Source organism: Pseudopodoces humilis, chromosome 21, assembly GCF_049639895.1.
Source record: "Pseudopodoces humilis isolate 2021_Gansu_Grassland_sample_001 chromosome 21, ASM4963989v1, whole genome shotgun sequence".
NCBI classification, from domain to species: Eukaryota; Metazoa; Chordata; class Aves; order Passeriformes; family Paridae; genus Pseudopodoces; species Pseudopodoces humilis.
The window spans coordinates 5,976,605-6,001,959 of NC_142220.1; the positions used below are offsets into that span (position 1 = coordinate 5,976,605).

A 25,355-nucleotide genomic window follows, 5' to 3' on the forward strand; every position below is an offset into this window, starting at 1 on the left:
TCCCCCACAAGAAACAGCTTTCAAAGCTCATCTCCCATTGATGTCACATCAATGCCACAGGAGATAAAAGCTGAGAGATTCAGAACCAGTGCTGGGTTTTCCAGGGAATATTAATTAGAGGGAAAGCCTCATTAGCACAGAAAGGATGGTTGCTTACAGTGCTTCACCCTCACCCCATGAGTCCTGGACCCCCCAAAGGGGCATGGTGGGTGTCAGGTCTCCCACCTGCCTTGGTGCTCTGATAATGGGGTGCTCTGCACATTTCCTGGTGTGTTAAATGTTAAAGCAGGTGTTTATATTAAAAAGATGCCAAGGGAAAACCTGTTTCTCCCCATCCATGGTTGCTAAGGCTCCCGGGTGAGCCCAGAGCCCTGGGCTGGAGGAAGTCCCCCTGAGCCATCTCCAGCAGCCTGATGGCAAACCCAAGTGTTTGTGGGGAAAAAGCAGCACATCAGTTATCTGCTGTGTCTTTGGAGAGCTTTCTTGACAGCTCTGCAGCTGGCGAGGAGCAGGGGGAGTGCAGGATGCCGCCTCCAGCCACGCTGAGCCTCGGCACTGGTGGAGAAAGCCCCCACATCTGCTACCAAAGGGAATGCAGGAAGGGATCAGGAAAATAGACACTGTGAAGTGGCACAGGACCCCTGAGCCTGGAGATCCCACTCCAACCATCCTGAGAGCCTGGGCAGGCTGGGAAGCACCCACCAGCCCTGTCTCCTGGTAACTGTTCCAGAAAACAATGAAAAAAAATGAAATTGGAGGGTTGGTGACAGGAAAGGGATGACAGGAAGCACCACTGGGAGGGTTGAACCACTGTAGTCACCAGTGATGAGCAGCACCCCTGGGAGCCCCAGCACTGAGCCTGGCAAAGGGGTCCAGAAGGGGAGCTGCAGTAGAACTCAAGCAAACCCAACCCCTGCTAAAGTCATAAAGGCCAGGGGTGATTCCAGGGACAGGCAGAGTGTGGGAAGCACAGGACATGGCCAGCAGCAAGGCAAAGGCACTGGGAGATCAGAGGTGCCACAACAACAGTTATTCATCACAGAAAAAAAACTTCTCATTCTTTTTTCTTTTGTATTGTTTTATTGAGAGGTGAAGCCAGTTCATCCTGACAGAGGTTCACAGCACAGCTCTGCCTGGGGGCTGCTTGCAGAGACACCAACAAGCGACAGGGGATGGGAGGGAAGCACTCTGTGTCTGTGCCATGAGGGGCTGGTGGGCACCCAAACGGGCTCAGCACGTCACCCCAGCCCCGTGCCACCTCAGGGACACTGTGGCATCTGTGTGGGCTTCCCCACAGGCACTCAGCAGCAGCCCTGCTCACCGAGGATCATCTCCTGGCAGACAGAAACCAACTCACTCTGAGCATGATGGGTGTCAAATCAATCCCCACAGCAGAGATGCCAAGCTAAAAAAAAAAAGAGAAAAAAACCCAAAAGAAAGCAGGCAGCCATCTGCCAAACCAGCAATTTTCAGCTGGATTTTCAGAAACACTTCAGGCTTTTAAAACCAAGAGAGGAGAGAAAGCAAAACCACTCCTCTTCCACAAGCACAGAAAGCACTCAGATGAAGTGCAAAATTCCCATTTGACTTCAAAGGCATTTCTCCTGGCTAGTGACCCCCAAATCCTGGCACAACCCACTAGAAAGCCAGTGGGCAGTGCCATTTTGCTGCCAGATGATGGCATACAGCCAGCTGGGGTGAGGTGCCATGCTGGGGGAGCCCAGGGTGTCAGAGGGATGCTGAAAAACTGGTACTCATCCATTTGGAAGCAGGGAGAACAGGGAGGGAAGGAGGAGAGGAAAGGGAGAATAAACTTTACATCACTTGTAATCAGCAGGTTTTTTTCATGCACTATATATTAAGTTAATGTATGTTACAATCTCCTCTGTAATGGAAAAATACCACAGCTGTTGTAGCCAGTAACACTTTTAAGGGCATGTGACTCCCAAGTCATCCAGGTGCTTTTGACAGTGTTACCCTGGGTTACTATAGCAACCCAAACAGTTTTCCCATCTGACTTCTCCATTAACATTGGGATTTATACTTAATTTGTTTTCCTTTTCTTCAGCAAGAAGGGGTGAGAAGCAAGTGTGCATACAGGGCCAGGAGATGCTCCTCCATGGGTGTCTCCTGGCCATACCAACACCAGCACCCAGGACCACAGTCAGTTGTGCTGAGACGCTGCTGGAGCAGCAGTGCAAGCAGCCCCTGACATGCTGCAGGTGGGGAAAGGCACAGCCCCACTGCACTGCCAGGGAACCAGCTGGGATGGTGCTCAGGGTGGCTCTGTTATGGGGTTCTCCAGTGTTCCCATGCCAGTCTGTCCCACTCTTGCCTTCCCTTTCGTGGGCAGCAAGACCGAGGGGCTCACGAGCTGAGCATCCCACGCAGCTCCTGGACAGAGGTGACAGGCAGGGAGCAGGTGAAGTTGCTGCAAATATAGGCAGTGGCTTTCCCATCCTTCCTCTCCAGGGATGCGAGGAAAGGCAGTTGGCGGTAGAGGAACCCAGTGCTGTCTCCATCTGCGACCATCAGCACCTGCCCAGAGAAGGAGCTGTGAGAGTCAGAGAGTGCAGCTGCTTCTTCCTGCCCCACTGACATGCTGAGGGCTGGCAGTGTCCCCACACACACTCTCCCAAAATGGGGAGGGGATGGGGAGCTGGAGGGACACACTCCAGCCCTCTGTCCCACAGTGGTCACATCCCTATAATGCAGGAAGAAGCATGGTGGATACGTGGCAGCTTTGCCTCCCTGAACCACACCAAACACTTGACACATCCTGAAGCACAGGGATCAGCACATCCCAGCCTAGCCAGCTCCTTGGGGACACCTGCCCAGCCCAGGAACAGACCCAGAAACAGATGCAGCATTGCCCCATCCCACCTGCAGCCCAGTTCCTCCTGCCCTCCCCATGCTTCCCAGAAAAACTCAGGCAGCAATGAGCAGTGGGTCAGGGGCTTTCCTGGCTGACACAGCAGCATCAGCCAGAGGTGACTGGGCTGCCAGGATAATTAGCTTTTCTGAAAGGGAAAATGTTGGTTAAAGCCTCAGGGCTTGCAGGCTAATCAGGAGAAAGGCCAGGAGCTGGCTGCAAGCCCAAGAGATGCAAAGGGTGAGCAAAAGGCTGTCCCTTCCCAAGGTACAGAGGGAATATCCTGCTGCTGGAGCACACAGCTCTCCCTTTCCTGCCCCAGTCCCAGCCCTGCATGTGTCTGCTGAGGATGGACACTTGCAACATGTCCCTGCTACTCACGCCAATGCCACCAAGGGATGCTGACACCAAATGCTGCCTCTCACAGCACACACATCTCCCACCATGGCACTGCACACCTGGCATGCAGCAGGGCCAGCAGAAGACCCAGCACTGACATCCAGAAACACCCACACAGCCTCACTCATGCCTGGCAGGGGCTGCCCACTCCCTTGTGTCCCCAGGGGGGCACCACATCCCCGAGTCCCTACCCTGGATAGTGGCTGCTGCAGTCCTGTCCTATCCCCCATCACCCCACATCTGCTTGACCCAGCTCTGGATCAGCCTGTCTCCCTGCCTGCCTCCTGCTCCCCCCAATCTCCCCCCTCTTCACCTCTGTCTGGAATTAATTCCAGGAGTGATTAATTACCAATTCATGTCCAATCTGAAATTCATTATTCATTTTTCTCACAAGCTCCCCAAGGTCCTCTCATGGGGTCAGGATGAAGGCGAGCGGCAGGCAAGCGCTCTGCAGCCAAGGAGATAATGGGATCCTTCATAATTACCCTAAAGACCATTAACAGGGCAGGGATCTATACCAGGAGCTGGGATCCAGCCCCAGAGCAGGGATCCAACTCCCTCTGCTCCCAGCAGCAGGACACCCACAGGAACAGCTATCAGCATCACCCCTACTTGAATCCCCACAGAGCTGCCTGCAGCAAAAGGGCTATTCCAGACCCAGGGTCCATTTAAAATCACAACCTCAATGCAATTTTATCATCAGCATTTTGTTACAGCATGGATTTCAGGGTGAGGTTTGTAAGGAATTAATTACTGGAGCGACCTAATTAATTGTGTTCCTGCACGCAAGCCTGGCCCCCAGCACCCTGCTGGCACGAAGGGAGTGGGGGCACAGGGGACACAGGGATGCTGCCCCAACTCCTTGGCAAAGGCAATTCCCAAATCAGCCATGTCCCTGGAGCATGTGACCCAGGGCTGCTCTGCTCAGGGCAGCCTCCTGAGACAGGGAAGGAGATCTGAGGAGCAGCTGGAGGGGATGGAGGCAGGTGGGAACAGGAGCACGCTCGTGTTTGTGTGACGCAGCATGGAAAGAGGGACGGCTGCTGGGAGGCAACGGGCTGCTCCCAAAGGTAGTGCAACCCTCTGAGAAGTGGGACTCTGCCCCCTTCCTCCCATCACCTCTGCAAGGTGAGCAGCCACTGCTACTGCCAGAGATCATGCTCCTACCACTCCTGCACACTCATGCTTGGGGAAGGGCAGATATGTGTCCACAGGGCTGTGCTCTTCTGGAGGAGAGCTTTTCCCTCCTGCCACAATTCTTCCAGGAAACAAACCCAAGCTGGAACAGCTTTGGCTCCATCCCATCATCGCAACATGAGGAATACACAAGGGGCAAAGAGAGCTAGACTTCCACCCTGCCTGCTGCCAGCCTCCAGCTGCAGACTCTCACATGCCCCTCGCAGCATAGGTCCCCTGCAAGCAGCCCTGGCAGGCATGGCCATGGCTTCACTCTGCCATGGAAATATCCATCCAGAATACCCAGCCCTCATCTTCCTCCCTTCCTCGAAGAATGCAAAAGCTTGGGGTAGAAAGATCCTCCCCTGGGGAAGGAGCATCCCCGCCAGCAAGACTTGTTACCAGCTTTGCAGGAGGGAGCCAGAATGCAGGGAAGAAGAAGACATGGCCATGCTATTTGTTCTGCTCAAGACCCCAAAACTGCCAGTGTGGGCTCAGGGGACCAAGGGCTGAACCAGCTGTTGGGCAGGTTATTAACAGTGGTGCTGTGATAAACTGGGTCACCCAGTGTCATCCTTCAAAGGGACAAGTGTGGGAATAGAGGCCTCGCACACGAACAGGGACCTGTGTGGAACGGGGACACTGCTGGATGGGTGATGGCAGAGGAAGGACAGAGAGCTGTGTGCCCCACTCGTGCCCCTTGGAATGTGTGGAATGTGTCCCTCCTCCTCCAGTGCTGGCACTGAACATGGCTGGGCACACAGGCAGAGGGTCAGAGGTGACATCCCCATGGGCTGAGCTAGTAAGGACAGAGCAGAGGATCTTGTGCTGATGGTTCAGCTCTCCCCAGCTCATCCCAGCTGAGCTTACAGAGGCACAGTGGTGCTTTGGCCACAGCTCCCCACATACTGAGACTGAACACACCAGTCCCTGGCACCAGGACCCAATGGCCAGGGATGAATCCAATCCAAACACTGAGCCCCCTCACTCGCAGCCAGTCCTATTTCCCTCAGCTCCACAGCTTTGCTGAGGTCAAAGCCATCATCCCCAAGGCAGGGACACTTCCCACCAAAGCTGATGGGCACCAGCTCCAGATGCAGCCAACTCCAGCCTATGTGGGATGCACTGATACATTTCAAAGCAGGAATGAGGACAAGCAGAACCAGGCAGGAACCTTAATACAGAGCAACAGCTGCTGAATGGGACAAAAGCTTTGGGAAAAGTCAGGCTCCCCCAGCTGGTGGCACCCAGAACTAGAGTAAGGCACTGCCTCATCCCTTCCAAGGATGCAAGGGTGTCTCCAGGCAGCAGGTGACCCAGACACTAACTGGACCTGCACAGGACATGACACATCCACACTGGGCATGACACATTCACACAGGAATGAAAGGTTTCCCCTTGGGAAAGCACTGGATGCAGGCTGAGAGAAGTGTAAACAGCCAGCAGCAGTAACAGCCACTGCTGCAGCCACTTCTGGGCTGGGCTGCCCATGCTCTGTGCAGAGAGAGGGGTGCAGGGCTCAGCTGTGGCCCTGCTGGCTGTGCTTAGATATGAAAAGGACAGGATACTTCCCAGAAGAGAGGCAGAACAGAGGAGGATGGGTGCAATAGCTGCACTGGGAGAAAGGATGAAGCACCAGCAGTGCAGGCAGCAGAGACCAGGGAAGGGCTGGCAGGCAGGAGGCACCCCTACCTTGTTTGGGCTGAAGACAGAGTGGATGCACTGCAACATCTCTTTGGTGTCTTCTCCTTGGGGGTCCCCACAGATGACGACCTGTTCAGGGGGAGGGTGGGTGGCAGGAAAGAGAAAACTGAGCTGTGACTGCACCCATGCCACTGCCAGCCCCACTTCCTACAGCAGGTCCTGCAGGGGACACTGAGCCCCAGCCCATACCTGTTTGAGGGTGTGATGGAAGACAGCAGTGGCCCGGGCCATCTCTGAGAGGGTTATTGGGATCTTCTGCAGCCTCTCAGAGAAGGCAGCCAAGATCTTCCCAGCTTTTTCCACCCAGTCCATATGACCAGAGTAACAAGCTGCTCGGAGCAGGTTTGTGACACTGACAGAGTTAGGGGTGGGCTCTGCTCCATCTTGGTCTGCAAAGGACATCTGCCATCAGGCCAGTGCCACACCACCATCTGCCATCAGCCCAGTCCTCCCACACCATGAACACGTGGCCAGGTCCCTGAGCTCACCATCCTTGAGACGCAGGAGCAAGGAGGGATCGCCTGCCTCAGTGGAGAAATAAGCAAAGCCTTTGGGGTCCCAGAAGAGCTTGTCTTGCATGTGCTGGAGATGAAGAGCCCACTCCAGCCAGCTCTGCTCCAGAGAGGCTTCATACAGGTCAAACAGTGCCTGGATGACAAAGACATAGTCCTCCAGGAAGCCCTGGATGGGCACAGCACTGCAGTGGCAGACAGGGAAGGAAAATCAGAATCTCTAAAGTGAGTAGCTTGGAAACGTTCTCCAACCCAGCAAAGCCCTGTTTACTGCTCTCTGCTACCCAAGGAGATGCCTTCAAGCAAAGCAATGGCTGTGGCCATCACACAGCTCAGCCCCAGGGTTCTGTACAGGAGGGGAAGGCAGGAGAAGACATTTGCCAACATGAAAGATGAGGAACAGTAAAGGTTTGGACCTTGGTTCCTCCTCACTAGCCAGGGGACACTAATCCTTCCTGAACTGCACCAGAGCTCTATACAAAACAGCCTCCCTTCCCTCCCAGTTCAGTCCTGCCTGGAAGAGAGGACAGGGACTGCTGGGGGTCTGGGCAGCACCTGCAGGTGGCCAGTAAGTCTGTGCACTCTCTGATATTCACCTCTGCTCCACTGAGTTGTCCTTGCCCCGGTAGCAGCTCCGCAGCAGCCTCCCGCTGCCAGGGTCAAAAAGGTGTGTCCTCAGGAAGGCAGCTGCCTGTGCAGCCCTGCTCACGTATTCCTGCTCGGCCAGGGCAGCCCCAGCCTGGGCAAAGCCTGAGATCATCAGTCCTGTGGAGGTAGAGACAGCAAGACAGGTCAGGAAGTGCACACAGAACCAGTGAGAAGGTCACTGTCAGTCTCTGAAGGATGTTCAATGTGAAGCTCATCCTCCCAGCTGCCAGCAGGTCAGGTCTCAGCTCTTCTGCTCGGTCCCAATCACTAATAAAGTCACTCACTGTCACCAAAGAGACAGGTAGAGTACTGTAAGGACAGCAAGAGCTGAGCCTTCACTTGTGGGCAGATACAGGGTTCAAGACTATTCCAGTTTGCAGGATAGCTCCATCCCATGCCAGCTCCAGACCCAAAGACCCAGGAGTTTACTGCTGGGAACAGAGCCTGGGATCCTGCAGTTACTCTCCAAGGCAGGACCCCTAGACAGAGACACAGTGCTGTGATCCCTCACCCATGCAGCAGTAGGGATGGGTCTGTGCCCACCAGGGAAGAGTTATGCTGCTCTCTGCTGGCAGCTGGGGAGGGAAATAAAGCCAGAACATCCTGATGTATCCTGATGGTCCTAAGGCTTGCAGGTGTGGGGCTGCTTCCACACAGTCCCTGATCCCAGCCCACCCAGTGCCTCTGTGGGAGCTCTCCACTCCCAGAAGGATCAGTTGCTACCAGGCCCTGGTGAGGGTCCAGCCAAGGCATGTGTCCCCAGGATGGAGCCACCTCTCACCATTCCATGCTGCCAGCATCTTGGTGTCCAGGTGTGGCCGTGGACGCTGTGCCCGGGCTGAGGACAGTCTGTGTCGGCATTCCTGCAGCAGGGCACTCAGCTGGACTGGCTTCAGCCCAAAGCGGGCTGCTGTCAGCTCCGGGGAGCAGTGGGCAATGAGGACGTTCTTTCCCTTCAGCTCCTGATGGGGGTCCTGAAAGGAAAGAGAGACACATTCTAGGAATGCCATCAGGCTTGGGAGGTGTTGGACTCCGAGTGTTTTGGGGCTGCTCTGCCATCCCTCCGTGCCTATGGATGCAGGTCCCTCACAGTGCTCCTGGCAACGGGCAAGTCTTTGCTCTCTCTCACCTTCATGGGGTCCACGTTGCCAGCCTCTTCCACCCCATAGTGGTGCATGAAGACATCTGCCAAGGTTGTCCCCTCTGTGGCCCCCTCGACAGGGTCAGGGAGGAGAGCCTGGAGCTCCTTGGCTGCCCACACACAGAAAGCACCTTCTCGCTTCTTTCCGGATGTGGTGGTTGGGAAAGAATCTGCATCTTCTGCACTATAGAAACCTCCTGCCTGGGAAAAGCGCAACAGAGAGACCCTCCAGCTCCAGGACAGCACTTTCAGCCAGCTCACCATCACTGCAGGGCTGGCAGCCTGGCTAATGAGCCTCAGCAGTGCTCCAGACTGAGCTCAGCTGGGAGGGAAGGGAGGAAAAAACAGCCCCAAGCCGCAAGTCAGGGCAGGCAGGGTAAGTGGCTCCCTTTGGCTCAGCCCAGGGAAGAGCGTACCCGGTCACTCAGGTCCCGTGAGACATAGAGTAGAATGTCTCGGACAACATCAGCAAAGAATTCATCACCAGAGATCTGTAGGAGACAGAGGGTGGACATCAGTGTTACATGGGTGGGGCAAGAGACACAGCAAGATATGGTGAGAGATTTCAATTTGAGGACTTGGCAAAGGAGCATTTGAAAATCCAAGGATTTTAAATGAGGGATGAATTCAGAGTAAGACCTTCAATGGAAATCTCCTATCTGTGAATACTGCACACCTATGAAGGGCAGTGGAGAGCAATGCTGGAGTTACACCAAGGTCAAAGGCCAGCAGCATTGTTTGCTGACACACAAAGACCAGCCCAGAGGCTGTTTCCTCCCCCATAATGCCCAAAGCCCTGGGGTGACACTGTCACAGGTTTGTGCAGCACTTCTGGATAAACAACAGCAGATGAAGGGGAGTGTTGGATTGCTCCATACCCATAGGATGGGGAGTATCTTGGAGAACAGGCTTTGAAGCTGCTCCCCAAACCAGGCCAGTCCTCACAGCCTGCAGAAGTGGGTGCTGCACAGAGGGATGCCAGAGCTGTACCTGGAAGGCTCTGCTGTACATGACTGCCAGCTGCCCCTGGTCATAGAGCATCTTCTCAAAGTGAGGGACGTGCCAGTGCTGGTCAGTGGAGTAGCGGTGAAAGCCCTGCAGAGACCATGTGAAGATGTCTCTACCCCACACCTCCTGGATAGGGGCTTACCCCCAAAGATTTACTCCTACCTGACCAATGTGGTCATGGATGCCCCCATGGGCCATCATCTTGAGGGTGTGCAGAGCCATCTGCAGTGCCCGGGCACCTTCTGGAGTGGTTTGGTGCAGGGCCCAGTACGTGAACAGGAAATTCAAATTCACTGAAACACAGGGAGAAAACAGCAGGCTGTGGGGTGGGCTCTGCCCCCACGGTGCTCTCTGCCCCACAGAAGGTCTCAGCAGCAGAGACCAGACTAACCTGGGGTGGGGAACTTGGGGGATTTGGAAAAGCCACCATAGTCCTCATCATAGGATCTGGAGAGCTGCTGGAAACAGGTGTCCATCACCTCTTTGGCTGGTGGAGGTGACTCCTGGCCCTGCACAAGGATCTCTGATGTGTGTCGCAGTGCTTCCAGAATCCTCTGGCTGCTCTCCAACAGGGCATCTTTGTTCTCCTTCCACTAAAATGCAAGGTGAAAAAAACAGTTCTTGCCTTGTACCAGTCCAAACCACACCTCCAGTTCTCGATCACCCACCCCAAATCAGCTCAATCCCACTTCTAGCCAAGACAAAGCTCTGGCATGTTCTCTGGTCTACTCTTTCTCACATCTGAATCTCCTAACCCAGTCACCCTTCAAGCCCAGCCAATTTTCCTATGCTCCCTTTGGTTCAGCCCTGCCTGCTACGCCATTCCTGCCCCACACCTGCTCTGCGATCCGCAGCAGCACAGTCCGAAAACCAACACGATGAACTCCATCCTCAGGAGGGAAATACGTCCCCCCAGCAAAGGGCTTGAGGTCTGGGGTCAGCCAGACACTCATGGGCCAACCACCTCCACCACTGGTGGCCTGAAAGATAAAACACATGAGCGCCAAGGTCATTCAAGAGGCACCTGCTCTGTGCCATTCCAGCACATCCAAGAGCCTCACTCAAAGACAGATGTCTGCTTCTGCCCACCCTTGTGACCCATCCAGACCACCCCATACACTGGTTCCGCTTGCCTGAGGAACATGACAACGAACAACACCCTGAGGGAGCCAATCAAAGCCTCCTGGGGCCTGCCCACGCCTCCCTCACCTGCACAAAGGTCATGTACACTTTGTCCACATCTGGCCGCTCCTCACGATCCACTTTGATGCACACAAAGTGCTTGTTCATGATCTCCCCGATCTCCTTGCTCTTGAAGGACTCCTCCTCCATGACATGGCACCAGTGGCAGGTGGAGTAGCCAACTGCAAACAAGCTCAGGTGGGTGAGGAATAGTCCTTTGCAGGGAGCAGGAAACATGTGATGGGGAGAACACTCAAGAGATGGGGACCCTTGCTATGGGCAGCAACTGCTGCCTCCCTGGACAAGAGATGGAGGAGAAAAGTCTCCTGAATTCTCCAGTTCTTGCTCCTAAATACTGGCCAAGGACTCTGGTCCTGCATGTAGCCCATATTCAGAGAGAGCTACTCCAGCACTTGGTCCTCTCTTGCTTGGTGGCCATCCATATCTACATGGCTACTCACATACCAGCTTGGGATGCAGCTCAGCTTATCTGATCATCTACTGACCGACACGTGGGGACATGAAATATGCCTTGTTTCTGGTTACCTGACAGGAATATCAGCTTATTTTCTGTCTTTGCTTTATCAAAGGCTTCCTGACCCCAAGGGTACCTGTGGGGGGAAGACAAGAGTCCCTCAACCCCATGGGCAAAAGGAGAGGAGGAGGAGGGGGGAAAGGCCTCCCATTTCTCTTACCAATCCACAGGGTTGTGGGCATGCTGCAGGAGGTATGGGGACTTTTCATTAATCAGGCGGTTGGTGTGAAGAGGGATGCTGGGGGGGCTGGGTGTCCCTGCTGTGGCCATGGCTGCAATCCCCGTCAGAAACGTGTACCTATGACACCAAACAGGCTCAGGGAGTCCCTGCTCACCACAGCAAAGCTCAGCCTCTGCACAGAGCCGTGACAGAGCAGTATGCTGTACCCCAGGCCAGGCTGCTGCTCCTCATGGCGAGGGAACCGCTCTCAGTCCCAACCCTGGGGAGCTCAGTCCACCCCAATGCTCACCCCCCAGGACCTTACAGGTCCTTCCCACTCACTGGAGGCTCAGGGGAGGTTGTTCTCCAGGTTGGCACACCCCACCCACAGTGGGGTGAAGGCCATTCCCAGGGCTGCCCCCCACCAGCACACTTTGGGGGCACACTCAACAGCTGTAAATGCAGGAGCAGCATCTGTGCTTCTTCACCTGTGTGTCCTCAGAGAGGAAAATCCCTCAGAGAGGAAAATTCCCTCCCGTGGGGTGCGGGCAGGGGGAGCACAGGCTCTTTATGGCGAGGGGAGTGAGGAGCAGGAGGGGAGCAGGGAGACCCCTCTGCTGCTGGGGAGGTGCAGGGTTTGGGTACGGGGATGCAGGAGGGATGCAGGAGGGATGCAGGGCTGGGATGCAGGGCTGGGATGCAGGGCTGGGATGCAGGCGGTAGGAAAGGGGTGCAGAACGGGTGCACCGAGGATGTGAAGTCGTGCAGGGGCTCCGGTAGTGCGAGGAGGATTTAGGGAGGATGTCGGGGAAGGCAGGAGAAGTGTACGGGTGGGGAAAGGCTATCGGGGGGCCTCAGGAAGGTGCAGGGAATATCTACAGGAGATGCAGGAGGGGTACAGGGCGTTGCAAGAGAATTCAGGGGACGCGGGCGCTGCAGCGAGGACGCGGGGGCACAGGAGAGGTGCGGGGAGGATTCGCAGCATGGAGGGGACGCGGTGATGCCCCAGAGGGGCTGGGGGCGAGCGCAGCCACCGCGTCCAGAGCCGGAGCCGCCCCCCCGACCCCTCCGGTACCTGCGGGCGCAGCGCAGCGGCACCGCCAACATGGCGGCAGCTCCCGGGCCCCGCCCCGTTACGGGCCTGGCCCCGCCCCACGACCGGCCTGGCCCCGCCCCGGCCCATGAACAGCCCAATCACCGCCCCCGCCGCAGCCCCGCCCTCACTGAGACCCTGCCCCTCCCGCTCCCGCTCCCGGCCCGTTAGCGGCCCAGCCCCGTTACCGCCGGCGGCCCCACAGCGTGGTCGCTCAGCGCATTTATCCCTGTTCGGGGCACGGACAGGCGCACACCGGGCCGCTCAGCGCAGTTTATTGTCGCACGGGCACCCGCAGCCGCCGCAGCGCCCCAGCACCGCCGGCCCCGCCCCTGGAGCGGCGCCCAGCAGCGGGCGGGGGGCGGCGGGCCGGGGTGAGGGGGAGCAGCCAAAGGAGGGCGAACTCCGCGGGGTGGGAGGACCCGCGGCTTCCATCCCCGGCCCCGCGCTGCCCCCCCTGGGGCAAAGCCCCACCGCGCCGGGCGTCCATCCGGCAACCGGGCCCCCTGCGCCCGCCCGGCCCGCTGAGCGGAGCCCCCTCACCACAGCCCTTCGTGAGGCCTCCGCCACGGCCCCTCACAGGGGAAGGGGGGTTCCCTCCTGCCCGTCAAGCACCGGGGCTCATGCTGGCTGCCCCCCAGCCAGCCCCACCGTGGCCCCCCACACTGGCCCTCGCAGGGGAAGGGGTCCCCTGCTGCCCATTAAAGCAGGGGGGCTCATGCTGGCTGCCCCCCACAGTGGGCACGGGGACGGGGCTGGCTGGGGGCACCCTCCCGTGCCGCTTAGCAAACCCCCAAAAGTCTTGGTGGACGGAAAGATCGGGGCGATTGTAACAGCTGGGGAAGGGGTGAAAGTCCACATGTCCAGAGGCTTCAGAGGAAGGGGTTGAGCCCCCCGGGCGCGGACGGCGGGGCCGGGGGGCCGCTCAGCGGCAGTAAAGGCTGCGGCAAAGTGCTGGGGAGTTCGGGGAAGGTGCCAGCCTGCGGAAAGGCACTGGCGGAGGCGGGGAGGGCGGCGGTGGCAGCGGGGACACTGCTGAGGGGCAGCGGCAGGGATGCGCTGTAGGTCATGGAATTGGCGGGGTGGCCGGCGGGCAGGCCAGGCACTGGAGAGCTGGTCCGCATCTGGTTCAGGGTCGGCTTGGGCTGCTCGGAGAGGCTGAAGGGGTTGGTGGGGGACGGTGTGCTCAGACCTAGCAAGAAGATGGGATGTGTCAGGACTGCCAGGCCACCCCAGCCCTTCTCCTCCTCCTCCTCCTCCTCCTCTCTCTCCCTGCCCACCACTTGCCCAGCCCAGGGAAGCCCTCGGCCAGCAGTCCTGCAGCACCTACCCGAGAGAAAGGGGTTGCGAGTCTTGGAGGCTGGAGTGGGTGCGACCAGGGAGTCCAGGTTGACCAGGGAGGAGGCAGCAGGGCCAAGGAAGGCCTCGGGGGTTTTACAGTCCTTCCGCTCCTTGCCAGATTCAGGCAGGGAGTCAGCCAGGTTGGCAAGGTCAAAGCTCTTTGCACTGTCCTGCCTGGTGCTGGGGAACAGGTCGCCAAAGGGGTCAGGCTCTGGGATGGAGGGAGTGGAGATGAGACACGTGAGCCAGCTGGGAGACACCAAGGGTGACAGCATCCTTCCTTGCCACCAGGGTGGCTGACAACACACCTCACCCCAGGTCACAGTGTGACACAGTGGGGCTGAGCCTGTGGCATGGTCTGCCCAAGTATCCCCCAAGCCATCACAGGAGACAGCAGAGTTGGGGACACAGGTACATACAAGAGACTTGGGCTGCTCCCTCAGCTGTGGGTCAGACTGACACCACAGCATGTGCCCGCAGAAACAAGTTCTGGCCATGCCAGAAAGCAGCTACATACACCCTGACCAGCCCTAGAACTTCCTCCCTGCCACATGCAGGGACAGGTCACCATCCCCACCTGCCCACTCCCAGCTCTTACCCACAGGGCTGCTGGACTTGGCCAAGGAGGATGGCTGTGAGGGCTCCTGCTCCGACGGCTCAGGCGGCTTTGCAAATGGGTCAAAAGCGTTCCCCCCTGGAGCTGGGAGGAAGAGGGGACACTCAAGGAGGGGAGCAAGCAGGGAGGTGGGAGGCAGGAGATGGAAGGGCAGGAGAGAGGCAGGGGTTGCTGCCTGCAAGGAGAAAGAGAAGAGGGGGTGCAGTGTAGGGCATGGGGTTGGGGGTCAGGAATGTGCACTCAGGGAAGGCTTAGATGAACTAAATCATGGGATCATTGCAGACCAAGACACCCCTACTGCTCACAGCCATATTACCCCATACCAAGCAGGTCCCTTTCCCAGCCCCAGCAAGGACAGGTCTGCAGGAATGCTTTAGCAACCAGCACACCCCCCCCCGCCCCAGGTTCTGCAACCCTCACCAGGGACCAAAACTGGGGGCAACACATGCAGGACCTGCATGAGGCTGGAGGAAACACCAAGGAGGAACTGAGAGTGATGCTGAGCTTTGAAACACAGGCTGGTTCTACAACGGTTTCACCATCCACAACGTGGCAGCTGTGACCAGCAACAGTCCTGTCTGGTCCTGGCAGGCTGTACAGGGGTCATTTGGGTTGAACAAATAGGTATCACTAATGGGACACAGCATCATCTTGCTGCTGGAGGGGTGTGGGGCTGCCATCTGCTCCCACGGGATGGTTCTATTAACTGCCTTGTTAATTAAAGCAGCCTATTCTGTACAAAGATAAAGCCTAAAAGTTCCTTTAAGTCTTCAGGATGCTGAGGGGTGAGCAGAAGTCCTGCTGAGGGTCAGGAGGGTGGAGAGGGGGTGTTTGGGGAGCTGGTTGAAGGAGGAAGAGGGGAGAACCCGGAGATGCCCACTTGCAGGAGGGTAGTGATGGTCAAGGCTGTCCTCAATCCTCAGCAAAGCCAAAAGGTCCACTGAGCCTCTTACCAGGGGTTGGAGGCTGTTCGGGCACAGCAGCCCAAGGGTCAGGAGCTGGAGTAGAACTGGAGCCCTGGGGGGCTGGGGGGGATGCTGTTCCCCAGGGGTCTGCAGGAGGGAAGCCAGAAGACATGGGTGCCTTCCCCCAGGGGTCAGAAGCTGCAGTGGTGCTGTGGGGAAAGTCCCAGGGTCCAGCAGAGGTCTGCTGGGATGAGGTGCTCGCCTGGGAGAGGGGCTCCCCACCAGGGTCTGGGACTGGCACCCAGGGATCTGCTGTACCGGTCCAGGCAGAAGCCACCAGCTCCACTTTGGGTTTCATATCTGGAAAAAAAGGGAAACGGTGGGAGAGGGGAACAATGCAGAGCACAGAGGAATGCTGAGTGGTGGGGATGTGGCCAGGGGACCATGGCTTCCAGCAGTACCACCTGGGTGTGTAACAGAGTAGGCAGCAGAGGGAGAAGAAGGCAGAGGTCCTCACTGTTGAGCTCCTGGGGACTGGGGAGGAACAGAGGCAAGGGACAACCTTCAGCCACTGTCCCAAATTTTGGCAGCCTGCAAGTTTTCCTCACCTGGCATATCCCATGGGTCAGCAGATGTGTGGCTGGAGGGGGCTGGCGCTGGCCCAAATATATCTGCCAGCTCCAGAATAGAGGACTGCAGACAGAAAGGGAATAAAGAGGTGAGAGGAGCCTGGGGCAGACCTGCAGGATCACCCCTGTGTGGCCACCCAGCCTCCAGTGCTGTACCTGGCTTTTCTTCATCTTATCTTCTTCTTGCTCTTCGTCCCTGCCGGGGGCAGTCTCCTCCACCGGTCGCTGCTGCAGGGAGTTCTCCCCTTGCCAAGTCCTCACTTCCTGTGGGGACAAGGGATGGGGCCTGTGAGCTCAGCAACCCTGCAGCCAGCACCTTCTCCAGGAGACACACCCAGCACAGGAGCTGCCACCCAAAAAGTCCCAGCATCTGAGCAGACAGCTCCTCCAGGGCCAAGCCCCCCAGGAGAGCACTCAGCAGACAGCCCGGAGCAGCGAAAGCAAAGCGGGCACCGGAGCAAGTGATGTTTCGGGCTCTGGTGCCACAGAGAGAAGACCAAGTGCAAGGAGAGCAGAGTGCCAGGACTGCAGGACACAGGTACCTTCTTGTGCTCCTCTTTGCTCAGCGCGAGCGCGAGCTGCAATTGTCTTTCTTCGTCTGTACTGGAAAGTGGAGGAAGTGGCTTCTGGCAACAGAGGAAATTGGGTGACATTTCAGCTTGCCCTCAGCTCGCAGGACTTCTTGGAGGCTGTCCCTCATCTTGCCACTGCCATTCCTGCAGCCCCTTTCCTGCCTGCACAGCACCTGTGCCCATCCAGCTGGCCTTGCCTGCAGCCCCCCCAGCCCAGTGTCCCTGTGCTTTCTAACCAGCTCCTGCTCAGCTTCCCTGCAGCCCCTGCCCAGCTCCTTCCTCAATCCTACCACCTGCTGCTGGATTTAAGGCTGGGATGACTCTAAATTAGGCAGTCAGCATCTCCCCTGAGAGGTTTTTGGGGACTCTGATGCAGTCAGTGAAGGAGAGGGAATGAGTAAGGCATCCCTGGCAGCCTGCTGGGGAAGAGGGTTTGTGACACTGACCAATCTCAGTTTGGGATTCCTGCCAGCCCCACACCTAGACCTGAGTAGACTCTGGGGAGAGGCTGTCTCTGAACCAACATGGTGGCCCTGATCACCACCCCATGGCACTTTTCCAGCAGTGTGGAGGAGACTCACAGGGACTGGGAATGGGTACCCTGGTGGGGGTGTGCACGTGTCGACACCCATACATGTGTGCACATCCATGTGCAGCCCAGATGGACTCCAACAAACAGGCAACACTTTCCAGAGTGTTTCTACAGTGCTCATTGGAGCAGCGGGAGGAGGCTATAAATACTCCAATTTCAGGACAAAAATAGGGATATACGCTCTGCTCTGCCTCCAAAAGAGCCTCCATCAGGCAGGAAAGACTGGCAGCAACAAGGACCATCTCCAGAGCACATCCCCTGCCCTGGCAGGACTGAGTTCATGGTGCTGAGTGCCAGCTCCAGGGGATGCCCATCAGTCCAGCCATGCAGCTCCTTGGTCCCCATGTCCCTGTGACTTGGCATTCCGGCTGTACCCACAGGCTCATGCACACCATGCCAGCTGGTTTCCAGTGAGCCAATAATCCATCCTTGGTGGAAGAGGGGACAGCAGATAGGCGAGGGCACAGCCTGAGGTGGCATCACACTGGGCACAACAGCTCACTTCCTTGATTCCTCCTGGGGCTGTCTCCCAGTGCTCCTTCTAGCCCAGTTTGAAAGGACCAGACAGTGGGACGGAGCACCTGTGTGCAGTGAGCCCCCAGCCACAGGGATGCTGCTGGCCCTGTGTCCACACAACCTGCTGGACAAGGCTTTGCCTCCTAAAACCTCTGTGGGTAGGTGAGAGAAATGGGAGAGCTTAGACAAAAAGTCCTTGGCAGAAGAGGGCAGCCAGGTTGGGGGATAGGGGTTGGGGTAAATGCAGAAGACCCCCCAAGTTCACCCTGGGGTCTGGGAGGCTGGACAGATCCCAGCTTGATGCTGTCCTCTCTAATATGAGAACAGGGAGCAGGGGCAGCCCATGCCTCCATTGCCCACAATGCGAGCAGCCTGGTGCAGCTGCAGGTACATGCACCAGCCTCAGGCAGCCCCCAAAATCCTGCCTCTTCCCAGGGAACTGATCCACTGTGTTCACAGGTAAGGCTAGGTACAGGGAGACGCCCCAGGACAGGCAGGGTCACTCTACCTTCTCTGCCTCCTCCCGACTCATGGCCAGTGCCAGCTGCAGCTGCAGTTCCTCCTCTCCTGTCGTCTGGGGCCGCGCTTGCTCCAGGTCAGAGGCAAACCGTGGGGATGAGGATGATGCTGGGAGATAAAAGAGGAAAAGGAAAGTGAGTGGCATCAGTACTGAGGTATTTTGGGGGAGCACATCAGCAGTTTCCAGGCCTCTGTCGCAATGCCCAGCCTCCCCAGGAGATGTAGCCACACTTTAGAGCTCCCTACATCAAACAAGCCATGAGTTTAAGGCTGGAGGCACCATCAGCTGCCACTGCTGCTGGGGTCTACCACTGGCAAACCTCTGCCCTGTGGTGCAGGATGGGCTTCAGCACCACCATCCCAAAAGCTGCAGAAGAATGACGGGCACCAAGCAGGTGCAAACCAAATGCAACAGCTGCCTCCCCTGAGCGAGCCGTCAGTAACACTCACAGTTAAATGAGGAGGGTGAGCCCCGTGTCCGGCTGTAATCTTCACCATAGGGTGACGCCCGGCGGCCGTAGGTGACCTGGTGGCTGCCGCTGCCCATGCCCTCCAGGGCCATGCGCTCCTTGGTCTGCAGCGCGTGTGCCCGTTCCTGCTTCAGCCGCTCCTCATCCTTCAGCAGCGCCATCACCTGCTTCACCTTCTCCCGGATGTTGATGCCCTGGTCCTTGCCGTCACGGTCCACATACTGGAAGTCCTTCAGCGTCTGGATGGTGTAGAGGTTCTCCCGGCACTGGTGGGTCACCTTCTCGGAGCCGGTTTTGATGAGGTAGTCCAGGAGGGTGAGGGCTTTGTAGACGTGACGCCAGTTCTTGCCACTGTCGTTCAGCCGCCGCCAGATCATGCCCATGACCTCGGCAAAAGCCACCGTGTTGAAGGTGAGGTCAGCGATCTCGGACATGAGGGAGCTGGGAGGTCCCCAGGGATCATTGGAGGTGGCTTCCCGCACCTTGATCTCTGCCTCTGAGTAGTTGTGCACGATGTTCTTCACCTGCCGGCGCAGTGCCGAGGTCGTCATGGCTGTGTGGTGCCGGAGACCTGCTGCTGGCAGGCAGGAATGGTGGAGAAGGGATGAGTGAGCACAGCCACAGCCTCACCAGCGCCTGCAGCAGGGAACAGTGACACAGAGATCTCAGCATCACCCCAACCACCAAGACCCATCCCCAGAGCCCTTGGTTGGCACCAGGGGCACCCCTCAAGGTGGATGTGACCATCATAGGGGCATCAGGTGCACCCTGCCAGGCTGCCACAGCTCACCAGCTCAGACACATAGGACACTCAAGGGGAAAAGAAATCTCATGGCAAGTGATACCCAGCATTGCAGAGCCACCACAGGTTTTGACTCTGGATTCAGCAACATTTGGAGATTCTACCCTGCACTTCTGCTTCTAAAAGTAACCTCTGAAAATGGCAGCTTACTCCTCCAGGTCCTGTCTGCCTCACCTCCACTGTCTTGGCGAAGCTGATTTCAGAGCCTCCCAGCCCTCCCCTGCAGGGAGGAGGACAGGAGGTACAGCAGCTCCCCTGTACCTCCAGATGCCCTACCTGCAGCTGCACACAGCTTCTCCCGTCAGCCCTAGGCTCTCAGTGCTGTCAAGGCTGCATCATGCAAACCCAAAACCTCGCCATGAGTCAGAGCCTATCGCGACTCACTAGTGCTGGCAGCTGCTCAGGCAGATTTTCCCAGCAAATTTGGTAATTTTGCTCCTGCAAGAGGCTGGCAAATTCAGGGTGCTAACAGCCAGCACCAGGTCAGCCAGCAGGACAGATAATGCAATGCCCCTCTCACCAAAACCCCAAGCTATCTGAGCCTCCTCTGGGCTCAGACACAGGGGCTGCAAGGGCAGGCATGGTCAGGAGCTGCCCTGGTACCTCCCCACGGGCAATGCCTGTCCTTGGGATGCACCGCACTGATACAGATGCAGTGATGTGGGGCAGCCTGGACCTGTCTTCACACGGCATCACAACCCTGTGCCCTGCTCCATGCTGGTCCTAAATCCTCATGTTGTCCCTGCATGGTGAGAAGACACTGCTCACCCTCATTTTCTCAGAAGGCCAAGCTGAGGGAGAGGCAGAAGCTGCCTGGAGGTGCCTTGCCCTCGGCAGGGCTGCACCACAGGACTGGGGAACTGAGCTGCTCCCAGAGCCCTCACTGCAGCTGTGACAAAACTCACTGGCAATTTTTCCCCCATCCAAGATAACACAAGCGAGCAGAGGAATATCTCCCCCACACAGCAGTCTGCAGACAGTGATTATCAGTGTGCATCCCATCACCCATCTCGGGTGCTGGTAGCTCCCTGGACTGCAGCTGCTGCACCATATCCAGCCCTCTCCCGGCTCAGGATACTGCTCCATCCCACCAGAGCTGGGCCAGGGCAGTGCTGATGTGCCCACAGGCCCTGCACAGGACCCACCACGCTCCCACACAACCTGTGTGACCAGTCCAGCACCTCCTGCTCCTGTGGGCCAGCAGCAGTGGGCCAGGAGCCCCACAGCTCCACCAGCAACACCTCCCATGAGTCAGAGAGGAGCCTGGCACCGCCGTGCTCACGGGTGAACGAAGTTTCTCTCCAGATGCTTCCCTGTACCGATTCCCTTTCACAATGCAGCCCGTCAGCATGGCCTTTGGATCCCTCCAGGAGAGCCCATGGTGCAGACGGCCAGGCCACAGCCTGCCTGGCACAGAAACGCCTCCAGGACAAGGGCAGCAACACAGCAAAGTCCTCCAGGACTTGGCTCCACGATCTGCTTTCCACCAACACCCAGGTGGACATAAAGTCACGTTTTCCAAAGGTGCGACCAGCCTGGAAAGCACCAGCAAGCACACCGGCAGTGTAAGGAGGAGGCAGGATAGTTCCTTCTGCCTCCAACAGGTTTCCTAGCTGGACAAACCCCAGGTCCAATGACAGGCTCCCGGCATTGCTCATCCTGGCCAGAAACCTGACCCCAGCTGGACTTTGCCCGCCATGAGATGGCCTGGGAAGTTGAATGGAAAGAGATGGGAAGCATGGGCTAGGGCAGGGATGAGAGGAACGTAATCAGGGCTGGGAGCTGCCAGCGGGGTTAAGAGCTGTGGGTTTATCAAACACAATATCATGCCCCCCCCCTCCCTGGAATATAAAGGGAGTGAAACAGAAGCCGTGTGGGAGATAAGGCGGCAGCACCCAGCAGCTCATATGGAATTACTGCAGTGACCTTGACCAAGACGTGGCCAGGTGGGAGAAGGACACGGCTGCGGGGCTGGGTCCCCATCGCCTGCGGGCCGGCGCGGGGGCTGCGGGGGCGGCGGGGGGCGAGGAGGAGCGGCCTGGAGGGGGAGCGGCAGGGATGGGGGGGCTGCAAGTCAGGAGGGGGTAAAGTATCCGGCGAGGGGAGAGGGATTACAGCTCCATCCTTAATCAGGTGCAGGGCTGAGAGGAGCAGCGACCGCCATGGGGGGAGCGGCAGGGAACGGCCCCCGCAGCGCTCCCCGCCGTGCCGTGGGCTCCCGCAGCCGCCGCGGGGGCCCGAGCCCGGCCCGGGAGGCGGCACGGCATCACGCTGCCCGCCGGGGCCCGGCATCCCCCGCAGCCCGCGATGCCCCGGCGCCCAGAACCTCCCCCCTCCTCCCTCTCCCCCCCAGCGCAGCCCGGTGCCGGGGGCGCGCAGCCCCGGTTACCTGCGCGCCGCTGCCGCCAGTGCCGCCAGTGCCGATGAGCGCGGGCTGGAGGCGGGCGCAGCCGCCCGCTCCTGCTGCGCGCCGCGAGGTGCCGGGCTGGCTGGGCAGGTCCCGGCGGCAGGCCCCGGCTTACCCCCTTCGGGACTGCCCGGGCACCGGCAGAGGCGCTCAGGCCCCCCCGGTGCGGTGCGGAGCAGCGCGGTGCGGTACCGGCCGCGGGGGATGCGGCGCCGAGCCCCTGCCCCGCTGCATGCGGGAGGCGGGGATGCTGTAAATGCTCAGTCACTGCCCCTTCTCTGGCAGCCAGCCAGGCGCTGCTCGCTGCTGCCTGCGCGCCTGTATTCCCTTTTTTTTTCCCCTCCTCCCCCCATTATTTTTAGACAGAAATCCGCGTCCCTGGGCGCGGAAGAAGCTCCGAGGCATGTCGACGCTCCCCACCACGCAGCTCCCTCTCTGCTACCCAAGGCCACGCTCGCAATTTGGGTTCTTTTTTTTTTTTTTTTTTTTTTTTTCTGGGATCTAAATTTGGAGCGGGTTCTTCCCCTGCTCTGAACAGCTCCCGGAGCCTGGCTGGGGGGAGAGAGGGAGGCATCAGATGACATGACAAAATAAGTCATGTCTCTCGATCATTTCAATGCCACCCCCTCTCTCCCGGCCTCTGCCTTCCATTTTAATCACTGACAGCCCTTCAAGTATTATGGATATATATAATCTTTTTAATATCACTGACATTTTTCACGATGGAAAGCATCTCAGGGGTGCTGAGACATTCTGGGGTGGGAGGGGGATCGTGCCTTCCTGCTGCTGCTCCCGCCAGCCACAAAGTGCAGAGCTGAGATCCATTTTGCCCTAGGGTCCTGCCCTAGGTCTCGGGGGAGGCCATGTGCCTCTGGGGGCTTTGCAGATCTCAGCAGCCTGACATTCCCAACAGGCTCTGGCTGTGCAGGCTGAATAAGCATCTATTCCCAGTACCAGCCGCAGTGTGGGAAAAGAGCATATCCAGCATCCAAACCCTCTGCACGTCAGCCCAGAAAACATCCCAGCTTGGGAAATGGCAAGTGTTCTTCACTGCAGCCCAAGCTCCAACCTTCCTCTTCCATTCCCAATGCTCCTGCTTCACTGTGTCAGATGACAACTCTGTCAAAAGACAACTTGCCTTTCTTCAGGCAGAGATTGTTTTATAAGTGAACCTTACTATTGAAGGGAAAATACTGGTTTTGGAGCTGTACAAATGTGGGGCTTCTATGCTGGAGGGCCCAAAACCCCACTGTGGGCATAGGACCCAGCAAAGCACTGCTTGCCCTCAGCAGAGGCTGGCTGCTCGTCCAGACCCCCTTTGCCATTAAGAAACCTCTGGAAATGCACTGTCACCTTCTGCTTGCAGCATTTTCCTGCAATTCCCCCTCTTCCCATCCTCTCTGCTGGTGATGGCATCTTCAGGCCCCACTCACGTGATGGGTTTGGAATGCGACTCCCAGGGCCAGGAAGGTCACTCACCTTGCTTGTTTAGCAAACACAACACAAATTATTAACACTAATACAAATATTGCCCACGTTTGGGAGAGGAGAAGGAATCATTTCCTTGCCTGGCTGCAAGGACTCAGCCTTACAGGGCCCTGCAGAATGCAGGGCTGACAGCCCTGAGGATCTCTGTGCTAAGTACAGAGCCCACATCTCACACTGGACCTATAAATAAGAGGTATATATTTCTAAAGCTGCTCTGTGGAAGCCAGCTCTAATTCCACTGCAGTTCCTGCCCTGTTACTTCCATAAATCGATGAAAAAAAAAAAAAAAAGGCAAAAAAAAAAAGCAGCTGGCTCACAAAAAGCTGCAGCAGCCAGACAGCAGAGTATCATAGTTGCTGGCCCAGCATATCCCTTCTTGCATGCTCCTTGTACCTTGCCCCCTGAGGACACTCTTGTCCAAGGCTGGAAGAGGCACTGGCAATACTTATGACAAAAAATTATAACAAGAAATTAGACTATTCCCAGGTTTGTTCTCCTTTGCAGAACTCCTATGCCGCCCACCTGCCCTCTGCCACCAGACTCCTCCCTGGGAAGGAAAGATGCCAGCACAGGACATTCTTCCATTGTACGTGACTGATGTAAAACTTTCATCTACCCAGTGTTGTATTAACAGATTTTCCTGTGGGTAGATGAACACATGGAGCCTGGTTTCAATAGGCTGGACTGAAGATATGGATCCATGGAGACATGGATGGGCTTTGCCATCCTTTAAGGTAAAGCTACCAAATGAAAGGATTCCTGCCTCTCAACTGTGCAGACTCTCCTAGAAACAGATGGCTTGAGCAGTTTGAGTTGGGCAGATTCACAAGCTGATAATCATCTCCAGGGAGGCAGGAGCTATTGTCAGAGCCTGTGAGACACACCCCAACTTCAGGCCTTTTTCCTCCCAATTCTCAAAATGTTGCTGAAATTCTCACTCCAGGAATGCTGAGCAGAGACATTCCCTTTGTGGGTCTGTGCCTGCTAAGCCAGAGGAGGCTCCTGCTGCTATAGAAGCCAAAATGCTTCCCCACACCCCACAAAGAGAAAACATCTCAAAAGATGAGGAGCCTCACCTGGCCAGTGAAAAAAACAAGCTGTGCTTTACCATGGTGCTGCTGGGAGCCAAGGGGAGGAATAGATACTCTCCCCAGGGACAGCACAGGAGTTAAAATGAGGAAGCAGAGGACACCAATTCAGCAGAAGCAGTCATTTCACACTACAGGTGCAGCTCCAAGCCCTGTGCCAGCCTGGGGACAGGGCCACGTGCCCAAGGGACACACCTGGAGCCACTGAACTCATGGCTGAGTGGTGCTCAGCGTGGATAGGCATCTGCTGCCTAAGAGCTCCAGTGGGATCACCATCCCCAATTAATGATCTACACTGATGTCATTGCTCTACAGGGCCAAAGCCTTTCTGGGGAATGCTGTCCAGCTGCTTTTACCAGGAAGATGACACTTACTGACATCAGACCAAGACAGACCCCGCACAGAGCTCACTCTGCCTCGGGAACCTGCTCCAAGTAAAGTCCAATGTCCCAAACTCAGGTCTGGGATGCCTCTACAAAAAGCCCCATTCCAGCAGTGATGAACACATGAGGAAAATGGTGATGAGCCCAGACACACAAGCAGATGGATGGACTGGAGGGGTGTCTCTAACACGAGGCCTTACCACGGCTCACAACTTTTAGAGCACAAATTTCTCTCATTTAAGAGTGATTAGTCTTGGAAGGAAGCATGTAACACCTGGCTCAGAATGGGGCATGGGTACCTGGAGCTCATTGGAAAGAGATGGCAAGATCAGCACAAGAAGGAAAATTTTGAGTGCAAAACCAGGCAGGGTGGCAACACCCCTTGGGACAGTGTTTTTACTGGGATCCAGAATGCCTCAGAGAAGCATCCCATCAGCAAGTCCCAAGGGGAGACTGGACAAGGTGCCAAAAACATGATAAAAACCAGGATGGATTTGTCTACTCTCCTGGTACCAGTATTCATGAGTACAAGAACACCCTGCTCACTCACCTGCTAGCCAAGCACAATCAAGACACAAAGAACATACCTCATGGTAG

General features: G+C 57.1%; 2 protein-coding genes and 1 long non-coding RNA gene across 6 annotated transcripts; 1 reads left to right on the plus strand and 2 right to left on the minus strand.

Moving 5' to 3' along the window:
* Positions 1–1,070: 1,070 nt before the first annotated feature.
* SPATA20 (spermatogenesis associated 20) lies at positions 1,071–12,453 on the minus strand. Of its 3 annotated transcripts, none has more exons than XM_005526726.3 (16): positions 12,413–12,453; positions 11,338–11,475; positions 11,189–11,253; positions 10,670–10,824; positions 10,297–10,440; positions 9,852–10,053; positions 9,623–9,753; positions 9,443–9,547; positions 8,869–8,943; positions 8,441–8,653; positions 8,093–8,285; positions 7,260–7,428; positions 6,640–6,848; positions 6,341–6,540; positions 6,140–6,220; positions 1,071–2,538 (listed from the first exon to the last, which is right to left on the minus strand). In XM_005526726.3, the coding sequence occupies exons 1-16, from the start codon at positions 12,442–12,444 to the stop codon at positions 2,368–2,370; spliced, it is 2,283 nt and encodes a 760-aa protein (XP_005526783.2). In that variant the 5' UTR covers positions 12,445–12,453; the 3' UTR covers positions 1,071–2,367. The 3 variants fall into 3 exon arrangements, with proteins under 3 accessions (XP_005526783.2, XP_087921636.1, XP_014111398.1); XM_088065510.1 differs by lacking the exon at positions 12,413–12,453 and adding an exon at positions 11,826–12,402; XM_014255923.2 differs by lacking the exons at positions 11,189–11,253; positions 12,413–12,453 and having other exon boundaries at positions 11,338–11,394.
* A 381-nt stretch (positions 12,454–12,834) lies between these two features.
* EPN3 (epsin 3) lies at positions 12,835–22,030 on the minus strand. Of its 2 annotated transcripts, XM_005526727.3 has the most exons (10): positions 21,782–22,030; positions 18,571–19,226; positions 18,110–18,228; positions 16,464–16,547; positions 16,078–16,185; positions 15,901–15,985; positions 15,341–15,652; positions 14,370–14,471; positions 13,761–13,982; positions 12,836–13,622 (listed from the first exon to the last, which is right to left on the minus strand). In XM_005526727.3, the coding sequence occupies exons 2-10, from the start codon at positions 19,139–19,141 to the stop codon at positions 13,303–13,305; spliced, it is 1,923 nt and encodes a 640-aa protein (XP_005526784.2). In that variant the 5' UTR covers positions 19,142–19,226; positions 21,782–22,030; the 3' UTR covers positions 12,836–13,302. The 2 variants fall into 2 exon arrangements, with proteins under 2 accessions (XP_087921565.1, XP_005526784.2); XM_088065439.1 differs by lacking the exon at positions 16,464–16,547 and having other exon boundaries at positions 12,835–13,622.
* LOC106628366 (uncharacterized) lies at positions 21,248–24,819 on the plus strand. Its single transcript, XR_001331742.2, has 3 exons — positions 21,248–21,338; positions 23,792–24,021; positions 24,691–24,819. It is a non-coding gene; the product is annotated as an uncharacterized LOC106628366 (long non-coding RNA).
* Positions 24,820–25,355: the final 536 nt, after the last annotated feature.